At 42.5% G+C, this 22,773-nt stretch overlaps 1 protein-coding gene across 1 annotated transcript in view; it reads left to right on the top strand.

Annotated features, from left to right (window-relative positions):
• Positions 1-18,869, top strand: part of LOC124718751 — a 44,815-nt gene extending 25,946 nt beyond the window's left edge. Inside the window, exons 5-7 of the mRNA XM_047244365.1 lie at positions 4,904-5,048; positions 10,839-10,997; positions 18,852-18,869. Coding sequence (XP_047100321.1) covers positions 4,904-5,048; positions 10,839-10,997; positions 18,852-18,869 — 322 coding nt within the window. The remainder of the gene's footprint in view (positions 1-4,903; positions 5,049-10,838; positions 10,998-18,851) is intronic.
• Positions 18,870-22,773: the final 3,904 nt, after the last annotated feature.

The raw sequence follows: 22,773 nt of genomic DNA, 5'->3' as shown, positions 1-22,773 counted from the left end.
AGTTGTGTGGGCAGGGACCTTAAGAGGCTACTGTCCATATGTCAACCCCATTTATACAATGTGTCCCGTAAGTAGAACCCACACAGGATATGTTGGCCGATGCCTTGGGTGGGTTTGTTTGTTTGGAAGGGGATACCGACATTATTTGCCCTCTTTTGGCTGGTTGGCGTTGCGCTGTGGTGATAGAATTGAGACACACTACCTGCGGTCTTTCTCAAATGATTTTACAGAAACTATTCAGTATCAAAATATCATATTTGTGGTACCTACAGTATTGTGTGTCAGCATCATGTTGACATGACCAATATTTAGTTAATGATCATAGCTATTGTGATCTTTGAATTTGAGAAAGACAATTTACAAAATTCGAAAATGCAATGAAAAATAGGGGTTGCTATGACTTTGAATTTGGTGCATATACTTTTTATATAAAAGGCAATGTCCTGACTCATCGGTGCCCAGCCCAAACTGCTAAGGACAGACACTTGAAATTTTGGGGAAGGTATGGATCTTCTATTGTGGGCACAGTTTTAGAAGGGATTTTTTGAAATTTCACCTGAAGTATACAACCAAATGTTGAGTAGCTTTTCAGAAAAAGGTAGCGCTTGTGTTTATAAATCATAACAATTACTTCAGAGTAATAAAGATGCCAAAATAAAACAGTTGTCACAGCCAAAACAGTTAAGATACCTTTCTACAATAATTCATAATTTATAAAATGCATTAACTTCTTAATTACAGATTGGATATCGCTGCTAACATTCTTCCTGGTTTGCTCCCTTAAGTCAAATAGTAATAACAATTATATTTCTTGGTACAATTTTTATAAGCCACACAGTGGAAAAACCAATATGGAGTAAAGACAGTACAAGGAAAGGATAGATTGCTACTCACCATAGATGTTGTCACTGTTACGTATGACAGAAAGACTGCTATACATTTGAGCTCTGGGTCAACAGGCCTTCATTTAAAGTAGAAAACTTGGTGGCAAGTGACAGTGGTCATGTATGAGAGCAGTGCTTAGGTCAATCCATGTTCGTGCGCTTTCTACTGTGCCTGTTCGCAACTCGGCATCTTCTCTACATGGTGCATAGCAGTCTATCCTTTTCATAATATTGTTATCAGTTTGTATAAGTGAGAGTTTTGGTATGTGTAGAGGCATTGACCATACTTCTCAATATAAACTACACTCCTGGAAATGGAAAAAAGAACACATTGACACCGGTGTGTCAGACCCACCATACTTGCTCCGGACACTGCGAGAGGGCTGTACAAGCAATGATCACACGCACGGCACAGCGGACACACCAGGAACCGCGGTGTTGGCAGTCGAATGGCGCTAGCTGCGCAGCATTTGTGCACCGCCGCCGTCAGTGTCAGCCAGTTTGCCGTGGCATACGGAGCTCCATCGCAGTCTTTAACACTGGTAGCATGGCGCGACAGCGTGGACGTGAACCGTATGTGCAGTTGACGGACTTTGAGCGAGGGCGTATAGTGGGCATGCGGGAGGCCGGGTGGACGTACCGCCGAATTGCTCAACACGTGGGGCGTGAGGTCTCCACAGTACATCGATGTTGTCGCCAGTGGTCGGCGGAAGGTGCACGTGCCTGTCGACCTGGGACCGGACCGCAGCGATGCACGGATGCACGCCAAGACCGTAGGATCCTACGCAGTGCCGTAGGGGACCGCACCGCCACTTCCCAGCAAATTAGGGACACTGTTGCTCCTGGGGTATCGGCGAGGACCATTCGCAACCGTCTCCATGAAGCTGGGCTACGGTCCCGCACACCGTTAGGCCGTCTTCCGCTCACGCCCCAACATCGTGCAGCCCGCCTCCAGTGGTGTCGCGACAGGCGTGAATGGAGGGACGAATGGAGACGTGTCGTCTTCAGCGATGAGAGTCGCTTCTGCCTTGGTGCCAATGATGGTCGTATGCGTGTTTGGCGCCGTGCAGGTGAGCGCCACAATCAGGGCTGCATACGACCGAGGCACACAGGGCCAACACCCAGCATCATGGTGTGGGGAGCGATCTCCTACACTGGCCGTACACCACTGGTGATCGTCGAGGGGACACTGAATAGTGCACGGTACATCCAAACCGTCATCGAACCCATCGTTCTACCATTCCTAGACCGGCAAGGGAACTTGCTGTTCCAACAGGACAATGCACGTCCGCATGTATCCCGTGCCACCCAACGTGCTCTAGAAGGTGTAAGTCAACTAGCCTGGCCAGCAAGATCTCCGGATCTGTCCCCCATTGAGCATGTTTGGGACTGGATGAAGCGTCGTCTCACGCGGTCTGCACGTCCAGCACGAACGCTGGTCCAACTGAGGCGCGAGGTGGAAATGGCATGGCAAGCCGTTCCACAGGACTACATCCAGCATCTCTACGATCGTCTCCATGGGAGAATAGCAGCCTGCATTGCTGCGAAAGGTGGATATACACTGTACTAGTGCCGACATTGTGCATGCTCTGTTGCCTGTGTCTATGTGCCTGTGGTTCTGTCAGTGTGATCATGTGATGTATCTGACCCCAGGAATGTGTCAATAAAGTTTCCCCTTCCTGGGACAATGAATTCACGGTGTTCTTATTTCAATTTCCAGGAGTGTATATTTCATGACAACTTCGTGATAATTCATCATAAGTGAGCTCCAAGTACAACTATTTCAACAAATTTAGTCAGTGAATGATGTAGTGACATGTGCTTATTAACCTTCTGGAAGTTCTTGATCACTGTAGACTTCATTCAGCAATTCCTGAGTGATGTTGACATTGCTGCCAAAAATTGCTTGGCATGAGCCAAAGGATCTGCTGACATCATAAGCAACCTTTCTGATGGTGATTCAGCAATTTTCCAGAACCTTTCTTTTTGGTACTTGTACACTGTCGTCAGTAATTGATGTGCTAGTCCTATCTTCAGTGTATTCTTGATCCACTTTGAAACATTTTTTTACCAATTATAAACTCTTCTTTTTCGTAATGGATTCACCAAAAGCCACAGTCAACATTTCGAATGTGGTGCAGCACTTTTTTCTTTTCAATTTAATAAAGATTTGATCCATATTTTTTGAAAGGCAAAGTTCACTGCTCATTTGAAAACATGTATAACATTTTTGAGCTTCAACAGCTGAAAAATGTGAGAACATGGATAGCAACAAGATAAAATATTGAAAATTGGGTGTATAAATCCAGCGAAATTAAAAAAAAAAAAAATTGCTGTTAGTTTTTGATCACATCTTTCATTGCAAAGTGGTAGTGTATGGTTCAGTTGGCCAGGAACTGGAGTTTTTCATTGAGGCAGCCTACTGTTACTTTACAATGGTGACTGTGGAAAAGTAACTGCAACTGTGACTGACTGCTGATAATTAAACAATTTTGTGATCTCATTTGTCCATCTGTCCTTGTGTGAGCCATATGTATGCGCTGATTTTGCACTCGGAGGATTGTTTTAGATTAAGATATCTATGAAATCTGCCAAACACAATACAGGGTGTCTCAAAAAAAGTTTATATTTGATGTGTGAAAATAAAATAGAGGTTATAGGCTATTGGCAAAATCTTTATCATCGAAATATACAGTTTAGGAATTTGTTTCTTAAAAAGGTAATTTAAATGCAATCCAGCATGCCTGCAGTACTCATATAAACAATGATCAAAATTTTGCATGACGGCCCAGTATGTAGACACTGGAATGACTGCCACTTAACTATGGATACTTTCTTTCTGTTACTCCGGAGAAGTCAGATTGACATATACTTTAGATGTGACATATGCCGATAAAAAATTCTTGGAGCTAAAGTCTGGAGTGTGTGGGTGCCAATTTGTCTCACTTCCTGGAAATCAATTTGTCAGGGAAAATTTGTTGAACTCGCAGTATAGGTGCATTGGACATGTGTTCTGTGGCCCTGTCTTGCTGAAACCACATTCTTTGGTTGTAACCAGGAAAGTTTTGCAATACAGGCATAAAAAAACATTTATCGCTGTTACATCACATTCCAAATTAAATGTAAAATCATGACTGCTCTTGTCCTCGGAAAAGTATGTCAGTTTTTCCTCGAGCTGACACTGCAGCCCGTAGAGTAACTTCTGGCAAATGAAGGTGTTTATTGTGCTTCTGTTTAGAATTTTTTGCACTCTAGTAACGACAATTTTGCTTATTGACATGACGGTTCAGGTGAAAATGAGCCTCGTTGGAAACCAAGATATTGTTAAATGAAGGCCACTGTCACATCATTAATAAACTGCACACCATGTCTGGCATCCTGATGCTTTAATTCTTGCAGCAAATGTATTTTTTAAGGGTGCAGTTTGTCTTTTTGAAGAATTCAGTGCAGTGACGAACTATGCTTATTCAAAGAACTTGCACACCTATAAATGAAGAGGTTAGAATCTTCATGAGTAGACAAATTTTCATTCTCCACAGAGTCTTCCATTATTTATGACTGCGGTTGCCTGGCTTTTGGTTTAGCTAGTGTTGAACCCGTCAGTGTTTTGATCCATTTCTGGATAAGGGGAACATTTGAAGCATCATTTACTTCATGCAATCCATAATCACTGCAAAATTTCCCCCACATTACAATCATCGAATGGCTATTTTTGTAAACTTCTTGCACAAAGATTGCGCAGTCTATGCCTGAGAAGTGCTCCATATCGACTGAATTCCTAAAGGCCAAGCAAGTGATGAATGTACCCCTCATTCTTCAGTTTTGTTGCGTGTGAAGAGTGGTCTTCAGATATAAACTTTTCTTTTGAGACACCCTGTATTATTTCTCAAGAATGCTTTACATAAATTGTGATGGCTGTGTTTGTTTGCATGTGGTGACACAGTGTAGTTTGTACGGAACAATTGTTGCTTAGTGGTACTGGTGTGTGACAGTTGTGTTTCTGCCTTTGCCCGGTGCAGGTGCCCGTGGTTCTCCCCGAGCTCGCTGCTGTCGCTGAGCAAGTGTGCCCACCTGATGGTCCTCCGCATCACACATTGCCCTGGCATTCACTACTCGCTGCGGACAACCAGCCTGGCCTGCATGTCTGGCTTCGAGAAACTGAAGGTTCGTGTAGCCTCACTGTGTGTCTAGTGGAAATTAGTGTCCCATCTACACTGAGGTGACAAGTCACGGGATGCCTCTGGATGTTGTCAGATCTTTTACCTGGTGTAGTGCATCAACTAGATGTAGCATGGGCTCAACAAGTCATTGGAAGCTCCCTGCAGGAATAAGCCATGCGGCCTCAATAACTATCAATGGTTGGCGTTGCTGGTGCAGGATTTTGTTCACGAACTGACCTCTCAATTATGTTCTATAAATGTTCGATGGGATTCGTGTCAGGTGACCTGGGTGGCCAAATCAATCACTCAAGTTATCCACAGTGTTCTTCAAACCAATCGCGAACAGTGAAATGGTGCACGGTTGTCCATAAAAAATTCCAGCATTGTTTGGGAACGGTGGGACAAGGGGGCCAGACCCCGTCACCTGAATAAAATTGCACAAGACCTAGTTGCCGTCTAGTGAAATTGAAAAATATTTTGATTTTGGATCATACAACAAAAAGTGGGATACGCACTACCGGTAGTCAGCAAGGCTAACAGCAGATTTAAACTGTGTATGCATCCATAGCACTATCAGCTATTGCCCATCCCCTATTTAGCCAAGGCCAATTGAGCTCAGTTGTTTTATTAATCAGTTCAGTTCTTACTTGCTGTTGAATTTAATGGAAGTGCCACTTTTCATTGTTTTTATAGTATGTGCTGTTGTGATAGTTTCTGATTATCAATATGTTTGTAACATGAAAGGAGAGGAAAACTGATTCTGAGTGTCCAGTAGCATTATGATAAGTTAAAAAAAATGTACTAACTACTGTTACAGCCTAATTACATACCTATAGCAGTTTAGTGTTAGCACTAGAGATACTTGGAGGCTGGTATAACTTTGAGGTTGCAATATTTCAGTATTTCAGAAGGCAGTGGAGTGGTAAATATCATTACAAATAACATTAAATTAAAATTGGTGCAGAAAAATACACCTGGATTTTTCTGACATCCAAAAATCACGTTTATCAAGAAAAATAGCACTCAAATGGCGATGGTTGCATTTCTTTAAAAATTTGCTTAATATTCTATCATTAGTAGCCCAAATGTCAAAATATTGCCTAGTCTGGTCACCAGTGCATTACTCAACTATGAAATCTGTTTTCAATATGGAACAATGGGAGTTGGTGGAGAGTGGAAGGGGTATATGATTACAGCACATTCTACAGTAAATTTTTAAAAGCTTTTTTTTCAGTGGGCTACTTGAATGCCTCTGAGCCATCTGCATCCTGCCTCCTTCCCTCCCCTTTTCATGCAAAACTATGTTCTTGTAGTTCTGTAAGAACTGAAGCCTGCAATTCTGCGCAAAATTAAATATGAAAATGCCTGCATTCATGCACTATCAAATAAGTAAATACATACAGTTAAAGAAAGAACATGCAGTATCAGAATTCTGTCTTGTGTTTTGATGCATATTATTTTATTTTAAAGCAATGTAAAACAACCAGTTTGTCCGAATTCACCACTAACTTAGGGTAACTATGTGTTGAGCCACTGATGTAAGAGTCCCTGGATTCGGGATGTGAGATGGTTTGAATCCATCTGCCAGCAACTGTGGTTTCCCATTTTCAGTTTAGGCAAATGCTAGCAATGGTCCCTTACCATAGACCACAGCCAAGCCCTGAATTCCTTATTTCCTGAAGATTCCATTTCCCTTAAAGATGCAGCCCCTTTCCTTAAATGAAGAGCTGCATCGAATGCAAGCCAAGTGTCTTTTTGGAGACTCTCAGCACTAAAAACCGTATGGTAAAAAATAATCCAAATTCTCCTCATTTAGGCTCAAGCATTCGTCTGCCAGAACATTCTTTAATGCAGAATATGATTTTTCTTACATTGCAAGAAGTGATTGTTGTATAGTTAAATGAGGAAATTAGGGAAACATAACGTTGAATAATTCCAGGTCCTTTACATTTTTGCCACTAAAAATTATTCTAGCTTCTCTGTTGAACAGAGATCTCTGTTCCAAAAACCCTGTTGGGGTAATCATGGTGACCCAAAAAATTAGCGTTCGTGCATTGCAGGTCACTTCCTCAGCTCAAATCCAGACTGAAGAAAGAAAAGGCAGAACGCTGTTATATAGTGATTAGCACACTAGGCTCACTTTCAGGACGATAATGGTTCAAACCCACATCTGGCCATCCTGATGTAGGTTTTCCGTGATTTGCTTAAATTGCTTCAGCCAAATGCCAGGATGGTTCTTCTGAAAGGGCACGGCTGACTTCCTTCGCCATCCTTCCATAATCCAATGGGACTGATGACCTCGCTATTTGGTCCTTTCCCACAAACCAACCAACCAACCAACCAAGTAATATAGTATACTTGCTTAGATCAAGCCTTCCACATCTATCCCAGATTTCTGACCCACCCTCACTTCACCTCCATCTATACAAAGAAGAGTGTAAAATGATTTTGGATGGTGAAGGGAGATTGGAGCATGTCTGCTTCTTAGTGGTTTGCTAAAATACAGCACTCCTAAGAGATTATATCTCTGCACTGTGAAAAATGAGACCATTGTCAATTAAAATGTTTTATCATTCTTTAGGAAAATTTTCAGAATAAATGAAAATGAGTCTTCAACAGGTCATCTTCAACAAATAGGACCCCCCCCCCCCCCCCCCCCCCCCACACACACACACACACACACACACACACACACACACACACACACACACACACACACAGCCCCCCTTCCTTGACAAAGCCCTGGCTACATCCTTGACTACAGGAGCTGCTGATGGTACTGTTTGAAATATAACCACTGTTACAAATCTTCCACTGTGTTAGCTGGGGTACTGTAACACTGTGGCTTGTGTGCACCATTGATTTTTTGGCATGTGTATGAAACTTCCCCTCACCCTCTCCACAGTTGCATATACACACACACTTGGTAAATTGATATTTTTCTGGTTCCAGGCGCAACCAATGTCATAACTTGACTGTACAATGCTCTATTTACATGTCAGTTCTTTTCCATAATTGCTTCTGAATGTGTGTTGCAGTGTTGTAAAATCTCACATATCCCAACTTGCGTGTCTGTGTCTGTGTGTCAAATATCAGGTGTGATAAAAAATATTGTCAGAGGGAGTTGCTGCAGTGTATAAGCAACTTACTATGACTCAGATGTGGGTATGTAAGCACCGACATGTGGCAAGGGGGTGAGAGATACACTTCTGTCTTTGCAATGAATGTCTTTTATTGGCTGCCAAAGGACAGACACCAGTAAACATCCATCGGGGAATGAAGAATGTGTACATGACAGCACATCTGTTGGAAAAACCCCGTTGTGGAATGATACACAAATTTCACGATAGCATGTCACCATATTGTAAGTGTGGTAACGCAGAGGTTATGTGAACTCAAGTGGATGACGTTTGAGCAAATGTCCTAAAAAAAAGAACTCAAAGGGTCAACAGATTCTGGCAGATGAGAATGTGCAGCAGGCACGTACAGATTTCTTCATGCAGCAGGACATTGTTTTACCACACTTGTATCTTCAACATGGTGTAACAGTGGGTTGTTTACCTCAATGCTCACAGAATTTTGTCTGATTGGCACACTTATTCTGGACTGTATGGCCTTTGAATGGAAAATTGTTGATTATCCCTTATATTTTGGAAAATACTGAACTTTGAAAATGAATTAATCATTTGTAGTAGCCCTCTGTTAATTGTTCGATTTCAGAAGACTTTGGCCAACATTCACTTCTTTCTGGTTGCTACTGACCTTAGCTTAGTGTGCAGAGTATCTTCATTGAACATATCAAGAAATTTAAATCATTTCACACTTAACTACATGTACCATTTCCACAGTTTTTTTAATGCTGTTGGTGCTTTTGTTTATGTAGACACAGTGAACACGAGAGTCCTCTGCTAGCTGAGGTCAACTAAGTTGACAATGCTTAGAAATCTGTCGGTACAGGCTGCAGCTGTTCCTGTTAGCTGACATTGTTTACTTAAAATGAACAGCTGTTTCTTATTATACTTCTTACCTTTTCTTTTTAACCCTTTCTTCCCACATTATGAATTCAGCTATGGAGAAACGAAAATTCAGTATTTTCTTCGTTAATACAATGCACTAAACACAAAGTTCTTCATAGTTTTGATCAAATAATTATTTTTATGCCATGTTTTTCAGGAACAACAGTGTGACTTGACAGTCGAATGAATTTTAAAAATTCCTTTGTCACAGTCTGGATTGTCTGCCAAAAAAATGTAATTGCAGTACACAAGTTTTTGAAGTTTTAGGCTCTAATCAAGGCACACATTGTAGCCTCATGACAACATGATCTGAAACAAAGGAAATGAAAGGCTAATAATAATAATAATAATAATAAAATCTGTTTCATTTATTTTAGCAATATAAAAAGCAAAAAAATAGGTTAGTATTTTTTAATCTAGACAATTACAATTCTTCTGGCCCCTAGTGTTTGTGGGAGTCACACATTTGTATCAAGGTATATTATTAATTTGAGACACTATTTTATTGATAGTTACCATTGTCAGAGCGATAATATAAGCACAATCTTCACCATAGTACCAAAGAAATAAGAAATCTCAGATAAAAGAAAATGAACATAAAATTTATTTTGGCAACTAGTTTCAACGTATCGACGTCATCTTCAGACCCATACACTTGTCAGCTGCACAACGTCCGTATCTCACCACTGACTTATAATATCAGCCGCATGCAGTTGACGTCAACAAGTGTATGGGCCTGAAGATGACATTGTTGCAACATTGAAACTAGTTGCCAAATAAAATAGACACCTTAAATACTGCTGGAAGAATTTCTTCATTTTTAATATAAATTTATACCAGCTGACGTCCCACTGTCCTCCATTTGAACTACGGATGTACGAAGACTTTAGATCTGTTGCATCTTCTCAGTGTTCTGCCCATAAAACTTAGTCTTTGGTTTGCCTTCTCCACACCATTTTCTGGGTGTTCTTTCCAATTTAAATTTTCGTTATTGTAGTTCCTAGAAATTTAGTTAACTTACGGCCTTGACTGATTTCTTGTGTATCCAGAGTTTAACAGATTACTTTTAGCACTTGTATGGATGACCTCACACATTTCATTATTTAGTGTCAGTTACCAATTTTTGTGTTATACAGATAACGTTTCTAAATCAATGTGCAATTGTGTTGATCTTACAATATTAACAGACGATAAACAACAGCATAGTCTGCAAACGCTAAGTGACAGGCACAGTGGTTAATACACTGGACTCGCATTCAATGACAGTTCAAACCCACTTCCGGCCATCCTGATTTAGGTTTTTCAGTGATATCCCTAAACCCCTTCAGGCAAATGCTGTGATGGTTCCTTTGAAAGGGCACAGCCACTTTTTTTCCCCATCTTTTCCTAACCTGATGGAACTGAAACTGTTTGGGCCTCTCTGCTACATCGACCAAACAATCTGCAAACAACCTAAGACAGCTGCTCAGATTGCCTCCCAAATCATTTATATGGATAAGGAACATTCATGACTATGTAGAAAAGTAGGTAGAAGATGTAAGTTCATTTGTGTTTTTCTTCAACCTATTACATTTTTTGATAGTAAAATTGTTACTTTCTGACTTTCCCTCATATAAAAAAAAACCTGCCATGTAAACACTGGAGTGGTGTTTCATTAATTAACCCAGTTAGTCCATACTTCTATGTACTACTGTTCATTTAAAAGTGTTTCCCCCTCAGGTCACCCCATATTTTAATTTCGGTGTGGGAAGTGCTCTACAAGTGAACGTGTGCCGCAGGTGCTGGACCTGCGCCGCACGCAGGTGGGGGACCAGGAGCTGATGTTTTTCAGCCAGCTGCAGCAGCTCGAGGAGCTGCTGCTGGAGCAGCGGCCCCCGGTCGTGCTGTACAGCTCTGATGCCTCGGACTCGTCGGACGACACTGACACCACCAGAAAAGTGAGTCTCCGGGAGTGCCCTTGCTTGTTATGCTGGTGCAATGAGTTAACATTAAGTAAGCAGACTGCCAGATGTGTTGGTGGGAGTGGGGGAGTGACTGAGCCTCTGTAGGGTGAGGGGGGAGGGGTGGGGTGGGGGAATGAAAACAATTGGCTTTTGGTTATATCAATTTTTTTCTTGCCATTTGTAATAATCGTAGAAATTGAATAAAGGTGGAAAAATTTTGACTCGGTTTCAAGGTGTGTATACATTCCAAATATTAAATTAACGTTAGAGCTGGTGTGCCCGTGTATAAAGTTTGTCAGTCGGAATTAGCATTGTTTTGTACCATTCCATTGTTTTACAATTATAAGACTGTACTTCCTCCATCATTAGTGCTTCAGCTAACACAGTAACAAGTTGTTGCCATATGTCGAAACTGAGCGAGGTGGCGCAGTGGTTAGCACACTGGACTCTTATTCGGGAGGATGACAGTTCAAACCAGTGTCTGGCCATCCTACTTTAGGTTTTCTGTGATGGGTTTTACTGATGGTAGTAATCACAAAACTGAGAAAATATTTCAGTTAGTTAATTCACTTTTTAATCTTAAGAGAAGTGTCCTGATTTGCCTTGGCTTCTGCTTTCCAAACTACATCCTGTTTGTCATTTTAAGAGAAATGTCCTAGTTTGTCAGACAAATATAATGGCAACCCTAGTTACTATCAACACCATAATTTTGTGTTGTGGGAGCTGTCAACTATGTAGTTTCATACTGTACTGGTGATGGTGAGGCTACAAGGGACAATCCTTGTGGGCATATCCATCGGAGTGGAGGCGGGGGTCTGCGGTTTTGACCATACCGTACTCCTAACAAAAGTCTTCCTGTGCCAAACATTTCTAAACTTCCTTTTTTCTCACTTCTTCCCTGATTTTTATGCATCATATGAAATTGCTGAAGAGTGAACTGGAAGTGTTTAGCTGCTACTGACTAATAAATCCGTCCAAGAACCTTCAACATTGCAGTGCATCAGAAATCATTGGTTAATATATTAAAAAACTAAAAGCCCGCCTCAATTGCGAAAAAAGCACCTAGTCTTAAGTTTTAACCTATGTTTCGGCGTAGATAACTACACCTTCTTCAGAACAATAAAACCCACAAGTGCCTAAAAAGAACTTTGTCAATGATTAAAAGAACACCAAAGCTATACATTTATAATTGAAAAAGAAAAGGAAAACACAAACAGTACATATGTACAAAGTCAAAACCACTATTTAACTTAATGGTGTACGCTCCACCTCACACTGGCCTATGTTTGATGGGCCATGACCAGCCATAAACTGCAGCTACAAATGGTCGCTCACTTACAAGCCTGACGCACTACCTATGCACTCCCCAGGGGATCCACAACTCTTTTGTGGATACGTGCGTAGCGACCACGGGACCCCGAGCTAATGTGGCCTTCCTTCCTTTCCGGGCTGCATACCTTCCCTTTCCGCATCCTTCTCCCCCCCCCCCCCTCCCCCCCTCACCTCTGGCTCTTTCCTTCCCTTTCTCCCCCTCTGGGAGTATGGTTTGTGCCTACGTCCGGAGACGGACGCTTGTAAATGTACCGCATTCTTCGCCTTCCTTGCTTGTATGTCTTCATCCTTCCTTTGTCCTTCTATTTTCCTTACCTCTTCTCTTTACCCTTTTCTCCGCTGTGGCGTTTGAGACCCCCCTTTTTTCCTTTCCCTTTCTCTTTCTTCCTCCCTGTGCGTGTCTGAAGGCCGACCCATGCACTTCCATGCGTAGCCGGTGACGGGGTAACGCGTAATTCCCCGCCCCGGGTAGACAGGTAGGACACGTACGTACCCCCTGGTAACAGCCAGGCCCAGGGAGGGGTGATTACCCGAGCTGATACCTTCCGAAAGTGCCGATTGGTCCCTCCGTCCGTTTGTCGGGAGGTGTGACCTGAGGTGTGAACAATCACCTAAGGCGGGAGTGCCCCCAGAGAGGGCCCCCACAAGGGAGGAGCGCGCCATCGGAGACGCCGGTAATCATGGGGGATTCTTCCGCAATGGTTTCCTCACCTTCCACTATGTCTGCTCACAAACGTAAGTTCACTGAGTCTCAGCCACAGTCAGTTCTTCCATCGTTGCCACAGTTCCTTGTTGTTTCTCGGTCTGACGAAGGTCACGACTTCTCCACGGTCAACCCTTTCATTATTCAGAAAGGTGTCGACGCAATTGCAGGTCCTTTAAAGTCTTGTTCCAGATTACGGAATGGCACCCTGTTGTTAGAAACAGTCAGTGCCCTCCAGGCACAAAAATTGCTGTGTACCTCACTACTACACACCTTCCCTGTCCGGGTGGAACCGCACCGGACTTTAAATTCCTCGCGCGGAGTCGTTTATACACGCTCCCTCGATGGCTTGTCTGACGAAGAAATTCAGCACTACCTGTCTGACCAGGGCGTAACGGCTGTTCATAGGGTTATGAAAAGGGTTGACACGAACATCATTCCAACCCGCACTGTCTTCTTGACATTTGAAAAAGTTCAACTCCCATCGAAAATCAAAGCAGGCTATGAGATAATTTCCGTTCGCCCTTACGTCCCAAACCCTATGCGTTGCTATCGGTGTCAGCGGTTCAATCACACCAGCCAGTCCTGTTCCAATCCGGCCAAATGTGTTACATGTGGCAAGGATGCCCATGAGGGTGCTTGTCCACCTCCATCCCCTCGCTGCATCAACTGCATGGGTGACCACGCTGCTTCCTCTAGAGATTGTCCCGTTTTTAAGGATGAAAAGCTCATCCAGGAAATTAGAGTAAAGGAAAAGGTGTCGACCTTTGCTGCTCGAAAATTATTCGCTAGTCGACAGCCCACCGTGCCTCAGAAAGTAAAAAACAGCACTGTCCTTGCTTCTCCTCGGCCAACAAAGGAGGCGGCCACACAGACTTGCGACCTCACCTTTAGTGCCACGGTCGTCAGATCGGCCAGCGCAAAGATCGCCCGTTCAACCTCACCACTTTCGCCTGCCCACTCTCTGGCTCACCCTTCGTCGAGTTCTGCTAAATCTCGAGCCCAAAAGTCAGACACCAAGACTTCGAAAAAAGAGCATACTCGTGAAGAGTTTTTATGTACGGCAACTTCCCAACCATCGGTTCCTCCTTCCTCTAAACATCATACTTCCAAGAAGGCTACAAAGAAACCCAGTTCCTCTCCTTCTCCACCAAGGCGTGTCCCATCTACAACACCACCTGGCGGAAGTCTCCCTCGACCGTCTTCTGTGTCGCCGAGGCGCACTGCTGGCTGCCGATCAACCGGCCGATCGCTGGTGGCAGGAGCTGCTCCTGACCAACCTATGGATCAGGATCTTCTGCCTTCGGCTGAATGCCATTCCATGCTGTCGGTCGCAAGCTCAGAGCAGTCGTTGAGTTGACAGCGACCTTGGTCACATTCCTCCATTTTCTGTTCACCCTATGTCCATTATCCACTGGAATATCCGCGGTATTCGAGCCAATCGGGATGAATTGTCGATCCTCTTACGATCCTACTCACCGGTCATCTTTTGTCTTCAGGAAACAAAGCTGCGTCCCCATGACCGCTTTGTTCTCCCTCATTTTCAGTCCGTCCGATATGATCTCCCCTCTGTTGAAGGCACTCCAGCACATGGAGGACTCACGATTCTTCTCCATGAAACTCTCCATTATCACCCAATCCATTTAAACACTTCCTTCCAAGCTGTCGCCGTCCGTCTTTCCCTTTCCGGATACACGTTCTCTCTTTGTACTGTATACATTCCATCGTCCACACCAATGGCACGAGCTGATCTCCTTCATCTCCTTGATCAGCTTCCACCCCCATATTTGCTGGTTGGGGACTTCAATGCCCACCACCCGCTTTGGGGATCTCCTCATCCTTGTCCACGTGGCTCACTATTGCTAGACGTCTTCCACCAAGCAGATCTAGTTTGCCTCAACACTGGGGTCCCTACATTTTTGTCAGCCTCCACGACAAATTTATCTCATTTGGACCTTGCGGTCGGTACTGTTCCGCTAGCTCGGCGCTTCGAATGGTTCGCCCTTGATGATACACACTCGAGTGACCACTTTCCATGTGTCCTTAGACTGCAGCCTCAACTGCCCTACATGCGCCCGCGACGCTGGAAGTTTGCCCAAGCCGATTGGACACTTTTTTCGTCTCTTGCGACATTCGATGACCGCCACTTTCCCAGCGTCGACGATGAGGTCACACATATTACCGACGTTGTTCTTACAGCTGCGGAACATTCAATACCACGCACCTCCGAATTGCCCCGGCGCCCCCCAGTTCCTTGGTGGAACGAGGCATGCCGTGATGCAATACGTGAGCGGCGACGTGCTCTCCGCGTTTTCCGCCACCATCCTACTTTGGCCAACTGTATCCGCTATAAGCAGTTCCGAGCGCGTTGCCGTCGCGTCATCCGCGATAGCAAGAAGGCAAGTTGGAAATTCTTTATTAGCTCATTTAACACCTTCACTCCCTCCTCGGAAGTTTGGAGTCGGCTTTGACGGTTCTCAGGCGCGCCTAGTTTCTCCCCGGTCTCTGGGCTCACTGTCGCACATGATACATTAGTGGACCCCGTCGCAATTTCTAACTCGTTGGGTCAGCACTTTGCTGAGATTTCGAGCTCTTCAAATTACTCGCCAGCGTTTCTCCCGATGAAACGTGCAGCGGAAGTGCGACCTCTTGCTTTCTCCTCTCAAAATCGCGGAAGCTACAATACTGTTTTCTCCTTGCGGGAACTCCAACATGCACTCTCTTCTTCTCGTTCCTCCGCCCCTGGACCAGATGGTATCCACGTCCAAATATTGCTGCATTTATCAACCCATAGTCTGCGTTACCTCCTTCGCCTTTATAATCGAATTTGGACCGACAGTACTTTTCCCAGACGATGGCGGGAAGCTATCGTCGTTGCTGTTCCGAAACCTGGAAAGGACAAACATCTCCCCTCTAGCTATCGCCCAATTTCTCTCACGAGTAGTGTCTGTAAGGTTTTGGAGCGTATGGTGAATTACCGTTTAGCTTGGTGGCTGGAATTCCGCAGTCTTTTAACACCTGCCCAATGCGGATTCCGGAAACATCGTTCTGCACTTGACCATCTTGTTGCTCTCTCCGCTTATATCATGAACAATTTTCTCCAGAAACGCCAAACAGTAGCAATATTTTTTGATCTGGAGAGAACATACGATACCTGTTGGAGGACAGGCATCCTCCGCACACTGTTCTCTTGGGGCTTTCGTGGTCGGCTACCCCTTTTTCTTCGCGAATTTATGGCAGAGCGCACATTTAGGGTGCGGGTGAACACTACTCTCTTCCGTACTTTCTCCCAAGAAAACGGGGTACCCCAGGGCTCCGTGCTGAGTGTTGTACTGTTTGCCATTGCCATCAATCCAATTATGGATTGTCTCCTTCCTGATGTCTCGGGCTCCCTCTTTGTGGACGATTTTGCGATCTACTACAGCTCTCAACGGACCAGCCTTCTTGAATGACGTCTTCAAGGATGTCTCGGTCGCCTCCACTCTTGGAGCATCGAAACCGGCTTCCGTTTTTCTCCCAGTAAGACCGTTTGTGTTAATTTTTGGCGACGTAAGGAGTTTCTTCCGCCCTCCTTACATCTAGGTCTTGTCAACCTTACGTTTTCAAACGTCGCTAAATTCTTGGGTCTTATGTTCGACAAAACTGTGCTGGTCCTCCCACGTTTCCTATCTTTCGGCTCGCTGTCTGCGATCCCTCAACACCCTCCGTGTCCTGAATGGTACCTCCTGGGGAGCGGACAGAGTGGTCCTTCTCCGCCTCTATCGCGCCTTAGTGCACTCTAAATTGGACTATGGAAGCATAGTCTACTCCTCTGCTCGGCTGTCTATTCTTCGGCGTCTCGACTCAATCCACCACCGTGGATTACGTTTCGTATCTGGAGCTTTTTACACCAGCCTTGTGGAAAGCCTTTATGCTGAGACTGCTGAACCTCTGCTGTCTAATCGGCGAGCAGTCCTTCCGAGTCGTTATGCTAGCCATCTGTCTTCCATGCCTGCTAATCCAGCCCATGACATTTTTTTCGACGCCTCCTTTGATGTAGGGTACGCAGGCCGCCCCTCCTCCCTACCACCACCGGGAGTCCGCTTCCGTCAACTGCTCCATTCTCTTTCCTTCTGCTTTCCTAAAACCTTCTTGACAACTTGGGGTACAGCACCGCCTTGGCTCCGTCCCCGGATCTGCCTGCTCCGTGACCTTTGTCGATTTCCCAAGGATGGTACCCCTTCACTTGTTTATTGTCGGGCATTTGCTGGTCTATGTGCACAAATAACGGATGCCACATTTATTTACACCGACGGCTCGAAAACATCGTTAGGTGTAGGGAGTGCCTATATTGTTGGCGACACCCCAAATCACTTTCGGCTTCCCGACCAGTGTTCGGTTTATACTGCGGAGCTTTACGCTGTTCTCCAGGCTGTCCACTACACCCACCGCCATCAGCGGATACAGTACGTTATCTGCTCAGATTCTCTCAGCTCTCTCTTCAGTCTCCAAGCTCTTTATCCTGTGCACCCTCTGGTCCACCGGATTCAGGACTGTCTGTGCTTGCTCCACCTGGGGGGGCGTCTCGGTGGCGTTCCTCTGGCTCCCGGGACACGTTGGTATCTGTGGAAATGAGGCGGCCGATATTGCAGCCAAGGCTGCAGTCTCTCTTCCTTGGCCAGCTATTCAATCGCTTCCTTTCGCCGATCTACGGAGCGTTCTATGTCGACGTGTTGTTCATTTATGGCACACGCATTGGTCAACACTTCCCCATAATAAATTGCGGGACATAAAAGCTCTTCCTTGTGCTTGGACCTCTTCCTCCCGAACGCGTCGACGGGAGGAGGTAATTTTAACTAGACTCCGGATAGGGCACTGTCTTTATAGCCATCGACATCTTTTAAGCGGCGATCCTCCCCCACTCTGTCCCCACTGCTCTCAGCTGTGGACGGTAAGACACGTTTTAATTGAGTGCCCCTATTTTAATCCGTTACGCTCCCGTCTAGAGCTATCGCCTGATATATCGTCGATTTTAGCAGATGACACGCGCTCAGCCGACCGCGTTCTCAAGTTTATTAGTGCCAGTGAAATGACGTCAGTCATTTGAAGCTTTTTTTGGGGACAACCAACCCTTTTTTGTAGTGGATTTTTAAGCCTTCTTTCTGCTTTTAGTTTCTCCAATTTTATGACTTTCGTTCCCATTGCTGCTGGTTTTCACTTTCGGTTTTTTACTGGTTCCTAAGTCACGGACTGGGCACTAATGACCATAGAAGTTTTGCGCCCTAAAACCAAAACAAACAAAAAAAAAAAAAAAACTACCTATGCACATGCGCGAGACAAGGGAAGCTAATTGAATGCGCATGCGTATACAAATACGAGAAAGTTTAAGCAAGCGTCGGGGCTAATTAGCCCATAGATCCCCAGATCATCAGATTTACAATTATGAAGAACAAAGGAAAGGCGTGAAACCTTCAAAAAATCTGTGGCTTTCGTACTTTCACCTTTTCAACCATCTACGACTCTAACATTAGTCCTGTTTTCACTAGTCAGCCAGTCAAATGCGGAAGTTGACCTCCCACCATAAACTCAGAAGGCGAGGGGCTACGAGGGATGAGGAAAAACTGAACAGTGAAAACTGAAAAACTGAAACTGGTATTTTAGTTCTGAATGACCAGTATTTTTCTATATTTGTTTGGTCACAGTTATAAGTTTATTTTTTACTAATAACCAAGTAAAAAAACAGTAGTATCAATTAGCTGTAGCAGCAGTGCTAAAATGTTCATTTTTACTCCTTTTTTTTAAAAAAGAGTAATTTTTATTCATAAATCTTGCAGAGGTTTGAAATAATGTAATGAGTAAAACACATTTCATAACGCACACAATTTCAGAAAATGTCTGATGTACAGGAGACACATCAGTGTTACAGTTTGCTTATTTAAAATTTCGTTACACGTACAATAATACTTCGTGGAGCATTTACTTATTTGCAGTTTTTCAAACTTACAGTATTTACATCTGCTATAACTATCATAAATTTTTATTCAATTTTAGGGATCCAGCTCAGTGTCACTTCGTCCTTCACGAAATCTTCCACAGAGTAGTAGCATTGTTCAGTTAGAAAATTGTGTAACTTACTTTTTAAAATATTCATGGTCATTATGTCACACCTTGTTATTGTGTTGTGAATTTTCATGGCTATATACTAAGGAGTCTGAGCACACAGTTTTAAGCCATGAGAGGTGAGCGTAAAGTTCTCTTCTTGTCTTGTCATATGAGTGTTCAAGATGATTTTTTTTTTTTTTTTTTTTTTTAAATAGATCAGCTCTGCTGTGTAGGAAAAGAACCACCTCAAAGATGTATAAAGAGGGGACAGCTAATATTTTTAGGTCTTTAAATAATGGTCAACATGATGCCCTCTGCTGTGCAGAGCACATGTCGCAAATGATTCTTCTTTGCAACTTTAAAATTCGTCTAACAATTTCCCGAGTTTCCCCAAAAAATTATTCCATTTCGAATAACTGATTCAAAGTAGCTATAATATACCATTTTCGTGGTGGCCATACCAGTGGCTCAGGCTAAAATTTCCATTGCAAATGAAAGGTTGTTTAATTTTCTATGAAAATTCCAACTCAGTTCGGTCTTTTATTTCCAGGAACCTGTCTGAGTCAAGTTCTTCCTTAAACCATTTTGACTGAACCACGTTTCCAGGTTACTTAATGTATTCATGACACTCTGTGATAGTGTCAGAATTTTCATTTTTAAGTAGGGCAGAAGTATCATCTGCAAACAAAGTTAAAGGAGTATATTGAGATGCAAGTCATTTACATAGAATAGGAATAAAATTGGTCCACGGATTGAGCCATGGGAAGACCTTGTGACAGTTTTCCGCTCAGAGAAAAGATCTGCTCCATTTGATGTGATTACTACCCTTTGTTTCTTCTCCAAGAGAGATGATTCAAACTATTTCAAAGTAACATCCCTTATTCCATACCTGTTGAGTTTGAAAAGCATCAGGGCATGGTTTAGAGTCGAATGCTTTTGTAAGACAACAGAATATTCCTGCGACCTTAGCTTTCCTATCTAGTGATGAAATAATTTTTTTCGATAAACTCATTTATCGGATCTACTGTGTTTTTGCCTTGTTGGAGGCCAAGTTGGTTATGTGAAATGATATCATTCTGTGTAATGAAGCTTTGTATCTGTAAAGCAGCAATTTTTTCAAATATTTTTGATATGACAGGAAGTGTAGAGATGGGGCGATAATTTCCTATATCATCTTTTGAACCTTTTTTAAACAATGGTTTTACTTCTGCATATTTCAAGAGATCAGGGCAGTAACTGTCTTCAAAAGATTTGTTTATTATGAAAGAGAGAGGATGCGCTATTATGTTGTAAACATTTTTAATTATTGTGGTGGGTATCCCATCCCAGACAGCAGAGTTTTTGTTTTTTAAGGAGAGTATGACATTTCCAACCAAGTGTGCTGAGACTGTGTTGATTTTTTTTTTGAGACATTCACTGGTATTGCCTTTTAACCCAAAACCATTTACTTTCTGTTCATAATTTGCTATGTCTAAATCAGATTTTGCTGCATTTATGAAGTACTCATTGAAGCACTCACATATTTGAGCTGGATTTACAACCGATTTTTCCTTAAGTTTGATTTCTAAAATGTCTTGTTTGATTTCGGACAGCTAATTCAGACTTAAATACAGACCATACTGCCCTTGATTTATTTTTCTGCCCTAGAATGAATTTATTTGCCATTTCTTTTGAAGCTTTCACAACATTTTTAAAAATAGTTTTAATAGTTTCTAACACATTTTACAAAATCAGGATCTTTGTTGTACTTCAGTTGATTGTGTAGCTTCCTTTCCCTCTCACTTGACATTTTTATTTCTGGTGTGATCCATCTTATCTTACTTGATGTTTTGCTGTAATATGATCTTGGCAGGGAAGCTTCATAAAATACTTCAAGAAAACTGTTCAAGGATGTACTAAAGCTTTCATTTGTTGAATCACCATCCCCAAAACACCACTTAACTTTACTTAGTTTCTCATAGAATAATTCAATTTTTTTTTTATTGAAACCTCTTCTGATATGTTTTTCTTATATTATGTTTATCAGTTTTTGGCAGTGAGACAAATAAGGCTGTGTGATGAGAAAGTCCTAAGTCTGTATAGAATTTATGTACATTATCAAAGTAGTAATTTGTTACAATGTTGTCAGTGCATGTTGTTGAGTGAATATTTTCTCTGGTAAACTCCATAAAATTTAGTTTAAAACCAGACTTTTTAATAGAATCAATAAATGTTATTGATTCTTTGTCATTTGCAGTGTTTATATTAAAATCTGCTGCTGTTACAATTTTTTTCTTCTTTTCTTTCTTCAGTTTATCTAGCAAGCACTGGAATTTAGAGAGGAATGACGCGACTAAAGCCCGTTCTGGAATCATATAAATTGAAATGATCAACATATAAAGGTCTTTAAGCTCTACACAACTACTTCCAAATATACAATCTTAATTTAAACAATTAAAATCTGTTTTCACTTCATATCTTGTATAAGAGTCCATGAGTATGCAGCAGCCTCGGTGAGATTTTTTCCTCCCTGAAATAGTTGGTTGCAACATTGAAGTTTTCAATTTTATTTAAAATATTTATTGTATTAGAGCTAAGCCAGTGGTTATTTAAACAAATAATTTTTATGTTTTTACGTTCTGAAAGAAGAATTTGTAACTCAGTGTTTGTAGCTTAGGCTGCTGGAAGATTTAGAGCTTAAGCCATTTATATTCCAGTCCATCAAATAAGAACTTTTGCTTGTTTTAATGGTATTAAGCATACATTTTCGTAGACACTCTTTAGATTTCTTTTCAGCTAACAGGCATTTTTCTTTTGCATCCCCTCTAGTAAATATTAGTTTCCCTTAGTTTTAATGATTTTACAAACATCCGTAAACATTTTGCTGAAGGTCATTGATCCTAATCTGTTAAGTTGCAGTCTACCCTTCGCTAGACATTTCTTGCCCAGAAACTTATTTGAGTTTATAAATATTGCACAGAGTCTGTCACAACACTCGTTAATTCTGCAATTGATTCGACTGATATAACTGTCACTCACCGACCTCCTTTTTATGATTCCGCTGATCACTATCCTGGAACAAGGGTAAATTTTTCTGGCTGATCAGATTGTATTTTCTGATTCGTTAATAATTTCCACTTCACTGTATCCTTGGAGGGAATTTGTTCCAACATGGATGAAAACGGCTTTGTAATTTTTGTTCGCTTCTTTCTTGATGTTTTCTCTTGAATTTGCAATATTTTTGAAATAGTTACTGAGCCGATGGGACCTAATTCCTGGGCGGACTTCAACTTCACAAGTTGACACTGACATTTTTCAACATGGAATTGCCAATTATGAGAGATTCATTTTCAGCTACACTTCTGATATTATGACGTCTTTTGTTGTTGAACTTTCCACTTTTCCATTTATATGTAGTATTTATGTCTACTGACTCTACACTTTGTTTTAATTTACGTGACGTGAAACGCTAGTCTTGCAGGGAGCTTGCATTTGTATCCCTCTGCAAATGGCGTGCTCCCTTGTTTGCATTGCTTTTAAGCAGAGAGTAAAAAAATTAGAATCAATAGGAGTGTGTGTGTGTGTGTGTGTGTGTGTGTGTGTGTGTGTGTGTGTGTGTGTGTGTGTGTGTGTAATGATCAACCACTTACTACATTTCAAGAAAAGAAGGTAATG

Source organism: Schistocerca piceifrons, chromosome 10, assembly GCF_021461385.2.
Source record: "Schistocerca piceifrons isolate TAMUIC-IGC-003096 chromosome 10, iqSchPice1.1, whole genome shotgun sequence".
NCBI classification, from domain to species: Eukaryota; Metazoa; Arthropoda; class Insecta; order Orthoptera; family Acrididae; genus Schistocerca; species Schistocerca piceifrons.
This window is presented reverse-complemented; position numbering and strand designations above follow the sequence as displayed.